The sequence below is a fragment of the Dromaius novaehollandiae genome, chromosome 20 (genome assembly GCF_036370855.1).
Source record: "Dromaius novaehollandiae isolate bDroNov1 chromosome 20, bDroNov1.hap1, whole genome shotgun sequence".
Taxonomy (NCBI): Eukaryota; Metazoa; Chordata; class Aves; order Casuariiformes; family Dromaiidae; genus Dromaius; species Dromaius novaehollandiae.
Window position 1 is genome coordinate 3,619,451 of NC_088117.1, and position 14,857 is coordinate 3,634,307.

Below are 14,857 nucleotides of genomic sequence, written 5' to 3' on the forward strand. Positions count from 1 at the left end.
ATATGATTTAAAAAACCCACTAGGTACAAGTACATTCTGCGTAGAGAAAAATTTCTATTCCTTAAAATTAGTGAAGCTTGACATCTCAAAGGAAAACTGTTCTAAAACTGGGGTCGAGATTTGTTTTCCTTTTTTAAATTTCCCTTAATGAGGCAAAAAGAAAGGGAGAAGAGACTGAGAAATAAGAGGAAATGAAAGCTCCTACTATCAGAACAAAACATCCAAAACAATTTTGTTAAAAACAAAAGTGATCCAAAATAGCAGAAAAGTTAAGTTTTGACAGCTTATCTTATCCTCAGCTTTTTTTTCCCCCACCCACTCTGAATCTCGGTGCCCAGGATCCTGTGTGCAATTAGATAACGGGGTGATTCCAGGGCACATGCAGATGAGCAGGGAGGTAGGAATGTAAATATGCATTTGACTGCCATGAGTAAAATCCTCCTCAACAGCACACTGTCAAGACAATGCCAGGTGGACTGGCATTGCAGGGACCAAACAGACTGAATTATGCCCACCTATTTTTATCTTATAAATTGCTCAACGCAGCGTAGCAGTGGGGTAAGGAAAGGGTCAGTGCGTGGCATTGCTGCTGGCTGTGTCGCAAAAACAGCTCTTGTATTTCTGTAGAAAGGCGTCCGCTGCTTGTCCTGCAGCACTGTGGCTGTGCCACAGCCACGAGAGGACGTGCCAGCGGTGGCAGGCCTTCGTTCAGCTCCTGGCTTGGGATCCCTTTTTATTCGTGCTATGACCTTGGGTGAGCGCCTCTACCACGGTGAAGCCCACTCTGCCAACAAGGGGCAGAAACCTTTTTGCTTGGAGAGCTGCAGTGCGGCATAAGGGGCTCGGCTTTGGCAAAGGACTTTATGACCCCAAGCTGTCACATCTGGGCTCCTGGTGGCACTGCTCATGTGCCCCTCTGGTGCAAGTGCCAGTTAGTCCGTGCCGCTGCCGCTCCAGCGATGGGGCAGAGAGGATCTGCGGGCGCAGCGGCTCCCATCGGAGGGCTGGTCAGTGGGAAGAGGTCACAGGTCTGGAGCCGCTTTCTGCTGGGGAAGTGGAGTCGGGGAAACCCGCCGTAGCCACAGGGGACTCTTGCTCCCCTCTCGCTCGCTGCTTTTTGCTGGCAATGCCAGGCCGGAGAAGCTGAAGGGGGGAATGGACCAGAGAGACTGAGGAAAGGGGCTGTGGGCCCATCTCACAGGGAGAGACCAGGAAGATGTGGCCTACGTAGCCTGACAAAGCAAAAGCTGGGTCAGGACAAGGAGAGGGGTGTACAGGTGTATCTGAGCATATCTCATCTGCAGGAGATGAGCTACTTAAAATATAAGTGCGGGTACAAAAACATACGGGTTTGTTGGCTGTGACTATGTTCAGACTCAAAATTAGAGGTCGGTTTCTGAACACCGGAGCCCTGGCAGAGCCTCTCAGCAGGAGCCAGGCTGTGCTGGGAATGTGCAAGCTACTTTTCCAAGGGAGCCTGGGTCTGACTAGGGATTTTACCTTGTGACGGCAGCGATTCCTGCAGCCCCGGGCTGGTGTCACTGCGGGTCTGCCGGAGGACGTCTGTCCGGCCGCGTCCGTGCTGGGTGTGCTCTGCGGATAAACAGCCCTTTTTGCACTTATTCATTCTGCCGGTGTGCACAGGCTGCCTGTCGTCAGCCGGGAGGCCTCTCGGGGAGGTGCCCTTCCCCAGCGCTGCGTGTGGTGTTTATCTGCAAAATAAAGGAATTGCAAAAGGGTGTTTTACTGACTTTTTTTGTGTTATTAAGTCACTGGGCAATGCAAGAGGGGGGCATGCAGAAAGGATGAGGGCAGCCTGTTGCTCCCCCCCCCTCCCTGGAGCCCTGCAGCACGGTGGGAGACGTCACCCGGCCGGGCCTGGGCAGGAGCAGGGGGCAGTTGCTGTCAGCGCTGCTGCGGTGCAGCGTGTCCCTGCCTGTGTGTTTGCTTCTCGCTGGGCACCTGGAGCCATGGGGGTCGTAACACGGGGGGGGGCAGGGGAGGGAGGGGGAGCAGACTGGCAGGAGGGCCTAGCCCTGCCCCACCAGCTGCTCCTTCCCTTGCACTGAGCCCTTCCCGCAGAGCCTGGCCCCACAGCAAGGCCCTTCCCGCAGAGCCCAGCCCCACAGTGTGGCCCCCACAGCACAGCCCTGTCCTTGCGCTGTGTCTGGCCCCATAGTGTAGCCCTTCCCTTAGAGCGCGGCCCCACGGTGCAGCCCTGCCCTCAGAGCTTGGCCCCATAGCGTGGCCCCACAGCACAGCCCTGCCCTCAGAGCTTTGCCCCACAGTGTGGCCCCACAGCACAGCCCTTTCCTCAGAGCCTGGCCCCACAGAGCAGCCCTGGCCTCAGAGCCCGGCCCCATAGCATGACCCACAGCACAGCCCTTTCCTCACAGCCCGGCCCCATAGTGAAGCCCTTCCCTCAGGGTCCAGCCCCACGGCGCGGCCCTGCCCTCACACCGCGCGCGGCCGCCCCGCCGCCCCCCCGTCAGCGCCGCCCCTCCCCTCCCCTCCCCTCCCCTCCCCTCCCCGCAGCGCGGCGCAGCGCGGCCCGGGCCGGGCGGGCCGGGAAGGGCAGGGCAGGGCAGGGCAGGGAAGGGAAGGGAAGGGAAGGGAAGGGGCGGAGCCGGCCCGCCGGGGCAGGCACAGCGCGGCGCGGGGGCGGCAGGTAGCGCTGCCTGCGGAGCGGCCCGGGGCGGCCGGACGGGACGGGACGGGACGGGACGGGACGGGAGGGCGCCAGGCGCAGCCATGGGGAAGGTGCAGCTCTTCGAGATCCGCCTGGGCGAGAGCCGGGTCATCTACAGCCCCGGAGAGCCGCTGGCCGGCACCGTCACCGTGCGCCTCTCCGGCTCGCTGCAGTACCGAGGTGAGACCGCCGCCTCCCCCCCCCCTCCCCGGGCTGTCCCGGGCGGCCGCGCCCCCCACACCGGCCCCAGCCCCGCGGGGGGCTCCGGGGTGGCGCCCGGGCCCGGCAGCCCTTCGCCACGCGAGCCCCGGCCTGCCGCCGCCTCGCCCCGAGCGAGAGGAGCCCGGCAGCTCCCCGCCGCCGCCCCCGTCCCCTCCGCGCCGCGGGCTGCGCCTGGTCCCGGCGCCCCGCAGCCGCCGGCGCGGGGGTTGCGCGCATCGCTCTGCCTCTGCCGCAGCCCGCGAGGTCCTGGCCGGGGAGAGACGCGGGGTGATGTGAACAACCTCCCCGATTATTTCTTCCTCTGCCTCCTGTGACTTTTTTTTTTCCCCTTCTGCTTCCCCGCAAAGCCGGGCAGCACGGACTTGTTTCACGGACACGTCCAAACCCGGCCCGCGCCTCGCTGGGACGCAGGGTCAGGCGTGGCGGCGAAGGGAGGCGACGGGCCGGGTGGCCGAGAGCGGAGCAGCGCGGTGCAGCCTTGTCCCCTGCCGCACCGCCGCGCGCCGCCCCCGGCAGCCCCGTGGCAAGGGGCCCTCGCGCGCCCCGGTCTGCCACGATGCCCGGACCCGTGTTTCATAAATACCCGCTTACGGTTCCTGGGCCGCGGCTGCCTAAAGCTGTGGCGGGGCCTCCCCAGGCTGCGGCCGGCGGTTTGGGGACGGGAGCTGCGAGGAGGCCCGGAGGAAGTGCGCAGCGCGGGGTGCGAGCTGCCCGCTGCCCCCGGTGCCGCGGGAGCTCCCGCGCAGGGACGCCTGGCCGGCCGCAAGCACAGCCCGCTGCCATCCGTCGCCAGCAACAGTCGCGTGATGCCTTCGGCGAACTTGGGTGTTGTGAGTTGTGAAGCTCCCGGTGAAGGGGGGATCTGTAGCCTGAGCGCGTGGCCCCGTCGGTGTCGGGGGGAGAAGGTCGGTAGCGCGAGCAGCTCCAAGCAGGCGTAAAACCTCATCGCGCCTCCCTGCCGCTGCCGTTTCAGCTGCGTCCGTGGCGCAGGCGGTATCTGGAGCATGTGGGCTGCTGCGGCTCGACGGGAGATGTGGGCCCCCTCGGTGGCTGTCGCAGTCCGTCAGGAGACGGCAGGGTGGATGGACGGGGATGGACGAGGGGGAGGGCAGCTGCTCGTTTAAGATCCTCCAAACCGGGAAGGGGCGGATGATCGAGCGGGCCACGGAGGTTACGGGCTCCAAATGCCCTCTGCTCCGCCGTGACCTCGCAGATGAGCCAGCCAGCTACGGGGTCGCTCCCGCGTTGCTGGCTCCCCCACCTAGAGAGGGCCTTAGCGCTCACGGAGTAGTTTCGTGCTCAGAGCCGTGGAAACGCGGACTTATTCCTTGCTCTCGCTGAGGTCGTCTCGCTTGCTTGTCTTGTATGAACGCTTCGTGCTCTGTAACGAACTGCTGGGGGGGCAGGGAAAGGCCAAAGAACTGAAAACGCAAAGGCTCTTGAACGCAGACGTCAGCCTGGATGATGGTGCCTGGGCCAGCCGGGGCTGGGATGTTCTTGCTTTCGCGAACACTTCTCCCCATTTTCTGCAATAGCTTTTTGGAAGCTTCCTCAGGAAAAAAAACCCATCTAGGACAAGTACAGACTTGTAGGCTGTTCAACTCCTGTCACAGCAAAACAGTTGCACATCCGGAGTGTTTATCTGCTCGGAGACTACTTAGAGCAATATTTTTTTTTTCCAGTGAAGAAACTCTTAGACAAAGTGCTTGCTGACTGCCATCCTCCCTTTTCTTGGCCTGTCCCCTCCACCCTTGTCCCTGAAGGGGCCGCTTGGGCGAAATGGGAGTGTTTGGCCTTGCAAGGCTCGGCTGTGCTAGTCCCGGGTGCTGCCAGCTGGCCGGGCTAGCTGTGGTTACACCTTGCTGGTGCCCCTGGGGACCCTGCGGGCTCTCGGGTTCCCTGCGTGCCAGGTTTTCCTCTTCTGCCTCCCGGTGTGCTGCAGCTCGTTGTTGCGGGGGAGGGAGGAGGGTGTCTTTGTCCGGACCCCCCCGCCCTTCGTTCTGGAGGTGTTCCTTATTGCTCTGACTCTGGGAAACTTTAGGGTCTGGCGTAAGAGGTGGTTCTCAAGCCAGGAGAGGTTTTGCCATTGGATCTTTGTGTATAACGCTAATACAGTGATTTTGGTAACAAGCCGGGGCGGTTGAGCAGGGCTTTAGGAAAGCTGGCCGAGACCCTGGCGCTGGCAGCAGCATCTAGCCAGCTCTGAGGCGGGCTGTGCGCGGTCGTTCCTTCTCCCTCTGAGCAGAGGTGATGTGAGCTGCTGTTTCGGGCCGAGGTCCCTGCAAATCGACTTTGCCAGCTGGGACAGAAGGGGGCTTAGGAGGAAGTTCACGGATGGTGCTAGGTGCTAGCTTGCCATAACTGGTGTCTAACTCTGCCCAAATGAGCAGTGGGCTTCAAGATGTGGTGACAAGGTCTGTGAAACACAAGGTGGCTCTTTGCCGTGTGTCCTTCCTGCGGCTTCGTGTCTTACGGTCCTTGGTGTCCCGCCAACCCTAAGCAGCGAGGCCGGGGACCTCTCTCAGGTGGCACCTTCTCCTTTTGTCCAGCTAAGGAAATGTCCCACCTTCAGGAAAAGAGGAGGAAGCTCATGTATCTGCTGCAGCAACCTTCTTAGTGTGACAGCAGGCAACTACCTGCTGCACAGAGATCTTAAGACTAGGCTCCATGGAGGGCCTAGCACTAGTCAGCCGTGTTCAGCTTCACAGGTCCAGCGACGAGGGATCGGACACCCTTTATCATGCTGTAGCTTTGTGCTGGGGTGCGGGGAGAGGTGGGTGGAGGCCTCACAACCGTGTCAGCTTGTGCTGTGAAGTATACTGCTACACCTTCTGCGACCAGCTGTAACTTTTCAGACTAATAAATATCTCCAAGGAAAAGACCTGAAATACCTGCCCTGTACAGGTCTGGCCCATGGCACCAAAGTGTTTCCCCAACTGGACCAGTCTGGTGTAGCTGCTCGTCTCACTATTGTGGTTCCCGAGATCCAAAATCTCGCACAAATGCAAATAAGTCTGTAGATGATTACTTCAGAGGGTAACGTGTTTTATGGCTCTCAGAAGCTGCACCTATCAAAAGGGGAACAATAGAGGCAAACAAGGTTCATTCTGTATTGCTAAACATGCTAGAAATCTCGGGCTGTAGGAAAACATGATTGGAGACACGCCTCTTGGGATCATAAGTACCCTTATCCACACTAGCTTCCTTGCCGGCCCTGCCAGCTAGCCGTAATGGCTGTTCGGTAACCCGTAGTCCTCGGCTGACCACGCAGCAGCGTCAGGAATGATGACTCGCCTTTCGCAAACCGTACGCACCGTCCCGAGGCACGTGGGAGGAGGCACGCTGCTCCGTGCCAGGAGGAAGGTCCTCTGCAAACTTCGAGGCCTCGGGGGAGAGCGCTGATGGAAACGCGGAGCTCCCAATTGTTGTGCCTGACTTACCGGGTAAATCATCAAACACGTGTGTACAAAGAATAATTAATCTAACAGGAAGCGGGCGCTGGGCCAGCTGGGTATGGAGTTAATTTGGGGGGAGGGAGGAGAAGTTGAGAACATGGAAGCCGGCCTCGGTCACTGGCAGGAGCGTGCTACAACGGCGTGCTGCAACAAAGGCTCGCGCCGCTCCCCTCTGCCGGAGCACTTTCCTCTCGACTCGAAAGCTTGCAGGGGCAATGCAGATTATTTCAGTCCTGCTGCCTCCCGTTCAGCTAGGCTCCTTGTGGGCAGACGTGTAATGTTAAAATAACAGCCCTCTCCCCCAGGTCACTACGAGTAAAGAAGCTGTGAGTGCTTTCCGAAGCAGATTTCAGCCCTGTGTTATTCTCTGCTCTGTTATTTAGCTGTCCAGGTTTATGTGGTGATGACTAGACTTTAAAATCGGTCTCTTGAACTGCAAAGCTCCAAATGGAAGTACCTGTGGCTGTTCGTGCTATAGAAGTATCCAGGTACATAATTCCCATTTCTTCCAACCAGATAGCCTGTGCCTCACTGTTTCCTTCCCTAAATGTAGTAAATATTCTCATTTCTTGTATGGAGAGCTGAGAAAGCTGGTGGTGGAGGGTTGAAAGCAGCTCACTTGAATCCTGCGTGATGTGTCCACACCGGAAGGTCAGTTCTGCTTCCCTGGGATGGCAGTAGGAAGAAGTTTGGATTTGGTTAAGGTGGTTTTGCTGTGCATGTAACCTGTACCCTTCCTAGGGGAAAGAGGAAACACCTGTGGACTCTGTCCGTTAGCCAGGATCCTTCATACAATTTGACTCCTGAAACAGAGGAAAATCTGTTCCAGCAGGAAGGTTGTGGCTTGGTCTGCTCAGTAGGGTGATGTTTAAAGGATGGGTTCAATCTCTGGTTAGTAGTCTGAAGCGTGCTCTCTCCTGAGACTGAAGTTTGTCCTCTGTGAGGGTGGATTTTAAATTCCTGTGCTTGACAGCATAGGTCACCTCGTCTCATCGCATCTATAAATCATCCGGACAGCGGGGATCCCGTGGCTTGTCTCTGCTTCAGGATTCAGTCTGCGACGGAGCATGACTGCTTGAAGTGCAGTCCTGGGCACGGCCGCGGTGGGTTTGGTAGGCAGGGAAGGGTCCACAAGCTGCAGCTGTCCCCGGCGATGCTGGCGGGCCCGGTGCGGTCCTCGAGCGGGCTGGCATCCCTTAGCTGCGGCGGGCGCCGGGATGAGGCGCAGGAATGCTCATCTGTCGTTCCGCATCGCTCTGGCGGGCTGGATGGCTCCTGCTGTAGCGGCAGTGGATTAACTTTCTTTTCTCGTTGTCTGGAGCGAGACGGCGATGAGCCGTGTGGCCAAGTCTGTCTGAGACTGTGGAACAAAAGAGGGATTTCTGCCATCCTGGCCAGCTTGTTGCTAGAGCTCAGGCTCCCCTGGAGTCGATGAGTAATCGCAAGGTGGTTTGGTGTCTCCCGTCTGCCTCCCTTTGCTCTCCCCACCCCGCGCACACCTCTCGGGCTCGCCCGGAGAGCCGCGTTTGCTGCTGCCCTTGGTGAGGAGACGTGCCGTGGCCTTCCCTCCCGCGTAACAAAACAGGCAACAAGCGGAGCGGAGTTGTGCTTGTCTGATTCGCTTCCAAGTGTGACAGCCGGGGTGTGATTGCTTATTCTCTCCCCGGAGCAGCGTATTGCTGGCAGGGATGTGGCTTGTCTTTCCAAACCGGAGTCAGGTAGGCTGTAGGGAGGCTCCCTCGCTGGGAGGAATAAGTTTGTGTTTCTGCATCCATCTTTTTTGGTGGCCGCTCCCCATCCCTTCCATGGGCCCCACGTCGAGGCCTCAGAGAGGGGAGCAGCCGGGGAGGGCAACGGCTCGAGCCGGCTTTGCTGCCGAGGGAGGTGAGCGTGGCAGCACGGACACTCCTGCTCTGCCCATAGCCACCTTGGGGAACGCCTTGCTGAAGGTCCTTCTTGGATGAGAGGGGGATGAGGTGGAAGTAAATATGCAGAAGTGACATAGCTGTCCCTTGATGTGTGACCCTGGCTAGAGGCTTTCACGGCCAGGGAGAGCAGAACGGACCTTCTGTAGACCTGACCTGCCCAAAAGCGCAGAAGAGGTGCTCTGCTGGGGACTGGGGCAAGTCTTTCCTCCTCCTTCTTGGAGTGGCTGCTCCTGAAACAGCCTGACAAGCACACCAGGAGCTTTATTATTATTGTTATTTTTTTAATTTCATGCCTCTTTTCTTGAGGGCTGATTACCGAGATGGCCAGCTCATAACCTAAAGGCTATACTGCTATGACCTCTTAAGTCTGGCTGCAGGGATTGCTGTGGAAGTTAATTATCTCTTTGTGCCACTCTTAAAATCTCTGGTGTGGAAGTGCAAAGCGCTTGGGAGAGGAAGAAACGCACAAAGGACCCAGGCTGCTGCCACTCAGCGAACTTCTCTCCCGTGTACAGTTGTGCCCGCACGTGCTCTTATTCCCTATTTTGTTTCTAGGATCTGAAGATGAAACGGTTTCAGACCGTAAAGATGTTCTGGTTTCTTTCTGCCTGTGAAGACTTTTAAGAAGCAACCCCATGTCCCCTGAACTCGCTTTGATGGTGTGGCAGTGTCAAGAGTGAGCTGGGGTTTTTGCTGTGAATAAGCTTGTGAATAAAGGCTTTTCGCCAGAGCGCGCTTAGCCATGGCTGGGTACCGCTTTGTCTAGGATCAAATACGGCCTTTAGAAGGGTGGTCAGTCCCATGCGGTTGACTTGGATCGCTTGAGCAGATGTCCGCAGAGTACTGGGACCCTGAGATGCCAGATGACTGCAGGGAGGATAGAGGCGTAGCCTGAGGTGAGGATAGACATTGCTTTTCACCTCTCTGCAAGATGAGACTGGAAAGCTGATACCAATTTAGAACTACTTAGAGGTCTAGTCTAAAAACACCCCCGACCTTTGAGCTCTCAGTAACACCTTAGTCTTGGTTTTAAAATTGGAGCTTATCAGGTACCCACAGCAAAAAGCATTCTGGTGAGTCTGTTTTCAAAAAGCATGAATCATTTCTGGAGCACCAGCACTCCTGTGTGTAACTTCCAGTCCTGTGTGCTCGTTTATGGAGCCCTGTTCTCGGTCTGTCTGGCTCCAGCACCTCGTGCCGGAGGCGATGATACTGCCGTGGTTTGCTCTCCACCCCTCCCTTACGCCCCCCCCTTAATCCCAAATGCTCCCCACGATAAGACATGAGTCAAAGTGGCTTGGAAGGCCGCACCTCCAAGGAGGAAATCTCAACACGTGGGCATCATTTAGTGCCTTCTCGATGGGGACTCTCAGCCTCGGACTGGATGTCGGGTCCAGGGGCCCAGCTCTCGGCCCTGAATACTACATTTTCTGTCTGCAGGTGTCCAGCCTGACTGGGGGGAGTGAAGATTACCTTATGAACTTGTACCGCTCCTGGCGTAGCAGGGATTTGTTATGTATCTGGTGCTCTGGTAATAACAAGAACATAAGTCGTCTTTCCAAACTGATGATCTTGCTATAAATAGAGAATCCAGCTGCTTGCATTGAATGGCATCAAAGAAAATCATAGGAACAGCTCTTATGCAGAACAAACCGGATTCTGGCTGTTTTCTCCGAAGATACTGGGGCCGGGGGAGGGGGTATTTCCTGACAACTGAGACGTGCGAAAGCAAGGCGTGAGAGCTCAGCGCGGTGTGTGAAATCTTCAGCCGCGAGCACGTCACGCAAGGCGGCTGGGATCTCCCGTCGCGCCGTCCCACGCTTTGCTGCCTCCCTGCCCCAACAGGAGACCTGGCTACGCAGGTACACGGCTGTAATGAAGACTCATTAAATGCAAGGTTGCTTTATTGCCTATAAATAAGGCCGTTCAGGAAAGGCCACTTACAACCGCCTCTGCTAAGAGGAGGTGAGCTGGCTCCAGGCTCGTGCTTGGGAGCAGCAGCAGTGCCGCATCGTCTGGAGGTGTCTCAGCAGATCCTCGCTGCTGACTCGTGGGTCTGCCCGGAGGAGTGCGGCGGGGCGGACGGGTCTGAACGCAGAGTTTTGTGCAGTTGCTTGTTGCAATGCTGTTGTAGTCTTTTCTTGTACCTGAGCTCCAACCTCTTGCATCAAAACAGCTGTTTCCAGGATGCCTAAAAAGTTGTGAACTTTCTTTTTTAGTCCTCCTCACCAGCAGCTTGGAGATGGAGGCCCGGTCGGGATGCCTGGTTATGGCAATATTGGCCGTGCTGAATCATTTCAGTCCAAAGTGTGTGTGTTGGCGGGGAGTGGAGGGGGTTCAGCCTGTTAGAGACCTTTCTTTGGCCAACTGAGTGTTGAGCTGACTTTTTGCCAGGTGACTACTCATCTCCCCAAGCACAGGGAGAGTCCTGGAGAGCTGAGGCCCAGGAGCGTCCCTTGAGCTCCAGGAGGGGCCGGAGGAACATTACCTCCCCTCCTGAGTGCCTGTGCTGCGCCTGTAGGACCGATAGTTGCTGAGAAGACCTGGTGACCTGTGTCTGCCAGTGTTTTGGGTGACAGTGAGGATGTGCCGAAATGAGCATCGACCAACAGGAGCTGCTGTAGCCTCAGCTCCTGGAAAGGTGTACCTGAGAGTCCCGAAAGGTGTACCTGAGAGTCCCGAAAGGAAACGCGTCCGATTCGGTCCTGTGGCAGAGTCTGGCCCGGAGGAGCTGTTGTGCTCTGGCATTACAGCGAGCCTGTTAAGCACGAATTTCCAGACCTCTTTGAAGCCTTTATTTAGAAATAGCCTGAAAAGGGAGTAGGCCCTGGTGAATCAACCTCTTTGTGGTAAGCAGAGAAACCTGATCAGTTGGCCGTTTCTCTGCCTGCAGTGGCTTTGCGCCGAGCTTCCAGGGGGGACGCTCCCGCCACCGGAGATGCAGGTGAGAGAGTTCGTTAAAGCGGCCGCGGGGTGTGGGAAGAACAGAGCGGAGCTGGCGGTGGTCACAGACCAGCGTGTGTTCCCAGGACATCAGAGCTCTGCTGCCCGGCCGGTTATCGCGGATCTCTTGTGCTGGGTGAATAGCCGGCTTGTTCTGCCGGGTAGATGGGATAAGGTGTCTCGCTTTGTGCTCGCAGGGGAGGAAACAACGAAGAGGTAATGAGTTTAAAGGGGCAGTTTGTTACAGCATGGACCTGACTGGTCTTAAAGCACCTCACAGAGGTCTCCTGGGGCCTTTGGTGTGGTAGGATGAGGTGGGTTTTCTTGTTCAGTTCTTCCTTTTTTAGACAGGGAAGTTAAGTACACGGGAATATCTTAACTGCTCTGGCTTAAAGTAGTGCTAAGTGCCGGGTGGAAACCTATTTCTTTCTGGGCAAGCTATAAAAAAAAGTGGTTCCTCTCTCCTGTTTTAGCACTGCTCAGCTAGGCCACAGCTGCCCTGCCCCAGTCTGACCGAGGTGTTGAGTGCTGGCAGCTCCTGGTGCCGGTCGGCATTCCCGGGAGCCGGGCGAGTGCTGGCTCCGCGCCGCTCGTCTGGCTGCACGTGGCGCCCGTGGGACTTGCGTTGCCCTCCCACGGGGCTCCTGGGGAGCCCAAACCCTGAGGCTTGAGGTGCTCTGACCGTTTGTGTACGTGCAGCCTTGTGCTGCTTTGAAGAGCACAGGTTGCTTAAATGCAGGTTACCCACAGCTCGCAGAAGCCAGTTTGAGTTGCCCAAGTCCCCTGAGAAGTGATGACTGTAAATGAAGATGTACAGGGGGTCACAGGTATACCTTGCCCAGACCTTCCTGAGTTCCTAAACACGAGGTGTCTCTGCTCCTGGCCGTATTCCCAGCATTCGCCGCTCCGCGGTGCCGGGGCTGGAAGGCGATGTGCAGCCCAGCAGAGGCGGATGTCACATACTGCGTCCGCTCCTGGCAGCGGGGCGAGGGTGAGACGAGGAGCTGGGCCATACCAAGCTATATGGAGCTTTACGCAGAAAGGAGGGTGAGGAGGAGTGAGCCCAGGCACTGGCAGTGGACACGGTGCTTCCTTAAACGAGGTATCGTGATACTGGTATCTCGCAGCGCGTTTGCCTGGGGCCTCCTGCTGCCGAACAGACCTTGGTCGTGGTGTTTGCGGGGATCGGCTGGGTAATGAGCTGAGCAGCTCTGACCTGGCGTGTGATTCCTGCTGTAAATCCCAGGAAAGCCCTACCTGGAGCTCTGTCATGTCGTGATGGAAACACAGCCTGCTCTCTTGTGGATGGGGTAGCAGAAGGGACCCTCAAGCACAGCTCTAGAAGGAGAGCAGGCATGTTAGTCTCAAAAGAGGTCAGACTTTACCTCTCTGAATTTCTGGCCAGATAAGTAGAAAGGAAGATTTCTTGAGACTGGAAGTTGGCATCGCGCATCAGAGCGGAGAAGTGCCTGGAGTGACTCCGCTATCCCCTCCAGCCTTCTGCTCATCTGCAGCTTCTGTGTCTCTCTCCCGACAGTCAGTGCTGGGTATGGGGAGAGGAGGCTGCGAATCCTGGCAGCGCAGCTGAGGTGGGTGGGTGGCAGGGAGGTTTTAACAGTGAGCTGTGAGATCTGTCTCTGAAAGCCGAATACCTAACTTCCTGCAGTGCCTCCTGTACTCCCGTCTGATCCGACTGTTCCCCGTGTTCAGGGGCATCTGCACGTGTCGTCCTGGTTCGGAAGGAAGAGACGTGTCCCTTAGGACGCGGCGGATGGTGCCCTGTCGCTCTGTGCATGAGGCCTCGAGGGCTAGGATGGTGGGCTCCCATCCCGTGCGCTACGGGAGGCATTGCCTGCGGCCCACGCATCTGCTGGGCCATGCTGTGTTTGGGATGGGGCACGAGGTTGGGCTTCCAAAATTGGTCCCAGGTACTGCTTTCCTCCTTCCCCGCTTCCTCCTAAGTTGCGATCTAGGAATACTGCCTGTCCCGAATCCAGCTGGGCTGTTCTTGCCTGTGAGTATGTTGGTTGCAGGCCTTGCGCCTGTGCGTGCAGCAGGAGGGCTGGGGTAGGTGCGCGGTAAGGGGGGAGCTACAGACCCACGTGCGCAGCCTCTGCGCTGCCCGGGTGTTAGGGTACAATCGCCCCTGCAGGCCCTTGAGCCACAGACACCCGTTCCTCCCACCCCCCATCCCAGTCTCTTTGGGTGACGCAGCAGTGGGGGCTACATCTGTCTGCAGCTTAAGAATAAAAAACTTGCTTTTTTTGCAAGAGGTGGTTTTTGGGAAAGAGGGTGCTGGGGGAGCCCTTTCTGGAGGGTGTCTGGTGAGCAGCGAGGTGGCTGTGCCAGGGCAGCGGCGCGGGGCTCCGGGCTGCCGGAGCCTCTGCTGGGCCCGGTGCGCGGCTGCTGCGGCACGCTTCATGCCTGTTGCTTGTGTCTGTTGCTAAGGAACTGCGGTTGCCTTTGGCAGCAGGGTGTAAAGAGCCAAAGCACAAATTTTGTGATATGCTGTTGTCCCCCCTCCTGGCGTCAGCGTGGCCTTGTTCGCTCTTGAGTTTTCCTCCCCAGCCTGACATGTGCAAAGACAGACTTGTTAAACGTGATCAACCGGGGAGATTTTGTTCCAGATGTTCGAGATGACCCCCATCCTCCGAGGGCAGCCTGAGTGCTGATAAAACTCTGTGATGCTATAAATAAACCTGTCAGCTTTGTACAGGAGAAAAGCCTTTGGTTTAAACAGAAGTTTGTTCTAAACAGGAGCCCAATGGTTCAGTTCTTCCCTTGGGATGTACATAGATTCCTGATTTTGGGGGAAGGGGTGGGAAATGCTGGTTTCCCTGTTGCTCTCCATTTGTGTGATGGAAGAAAATGCTTGCAGATGGGAGAGGATCAACCTGCCTGGGAGAGGACTTGGCCAAGTCGCTGTTCTGCTTCTGTGCAGGCACACAACCTGCCAAGTCTCTCTTCTGAGACTTCTGCATTTGCTGAAACAAGAACATCCATTTAGCATGGAGATCTTACCTAGAAAGCTGACTCCTTTATTTAGGATTGAGGAAACAGCAGTGTTGCAAGGAGCAGAAACGGTAAAATGATCATGACCTGTCTCCATGGCCAGGGCGATTCAAGACCACCCTAAGCACGGAGCACCTGCTGGCTCTGGTAAGCGGGACCGCGGAGGGCCCTGTCTTGCGTGTGTAGCCGCAAGAGCACATGTGCCGTCCTGGTCCCCTCCTGGGCATCCCGGGTGTGTTGGCCCTTCCAGCAAACAGCTCTTCTGCCCCTTCCTCATCTGAGCATCTGATGCAGTTCTTTCCTCAGCCAAAAAGATGGAGAGGACAGTGCTGTTGGTTTGTCCCCCACACCCATAACCCTTCAGAACTGGGTTTAGTGAGTACTTTAGATCTGTTTTCCAGTGCTCCTTTGCTGTACGTGGGCAACAGGAATTGTGTGCTGGCCACATCTTGTTCGTGGCAGCTCTGCCTTAACAGTTCTCCTGTGTTGGCTTGATAGCAGGCCAGTACAGCCCTGTTGCTACAGCCAAGAGGAACAGGCAAACCTGGCTCACAGGACTGGTCTTGCTGAGCTTGGGAATATAGGCCTGGCTCTGCTGCCTTGGAAAC

General features: G+C 57.1%; 1 protein-coding gene across 2 annotated transcripts in view; it reads left to right on the plus strand.

The window, feature by feature from the left end:
* The first annotated feature begins 2,603 nt into the window (after window positions 1-2,603).
* ARRDC1 (arrestin domain containing 1) overlaps window positions 2,604-14,857 on the plus strand; it is a 43,016-nt gene continuing 30,762 nt past the window's right edge. Inside the window, exon 1 of one of the 2 annotated variants that reach the window (XM_064523629.1) lies at window positions 2,604-2,869. In XM_064523629.1, coding sequence (XP_064379699.1) covers window positions 2,752-2,869 — 118 coding nt within the window. In that variant the 5' untranslated portion in view covers window positions 2,604-2,751. The remainder of the gene's footprint in view (window positions 2,870-14,857) is intronic. The other variant, XM_064523628.1, reaches the window with a different exon arrangement.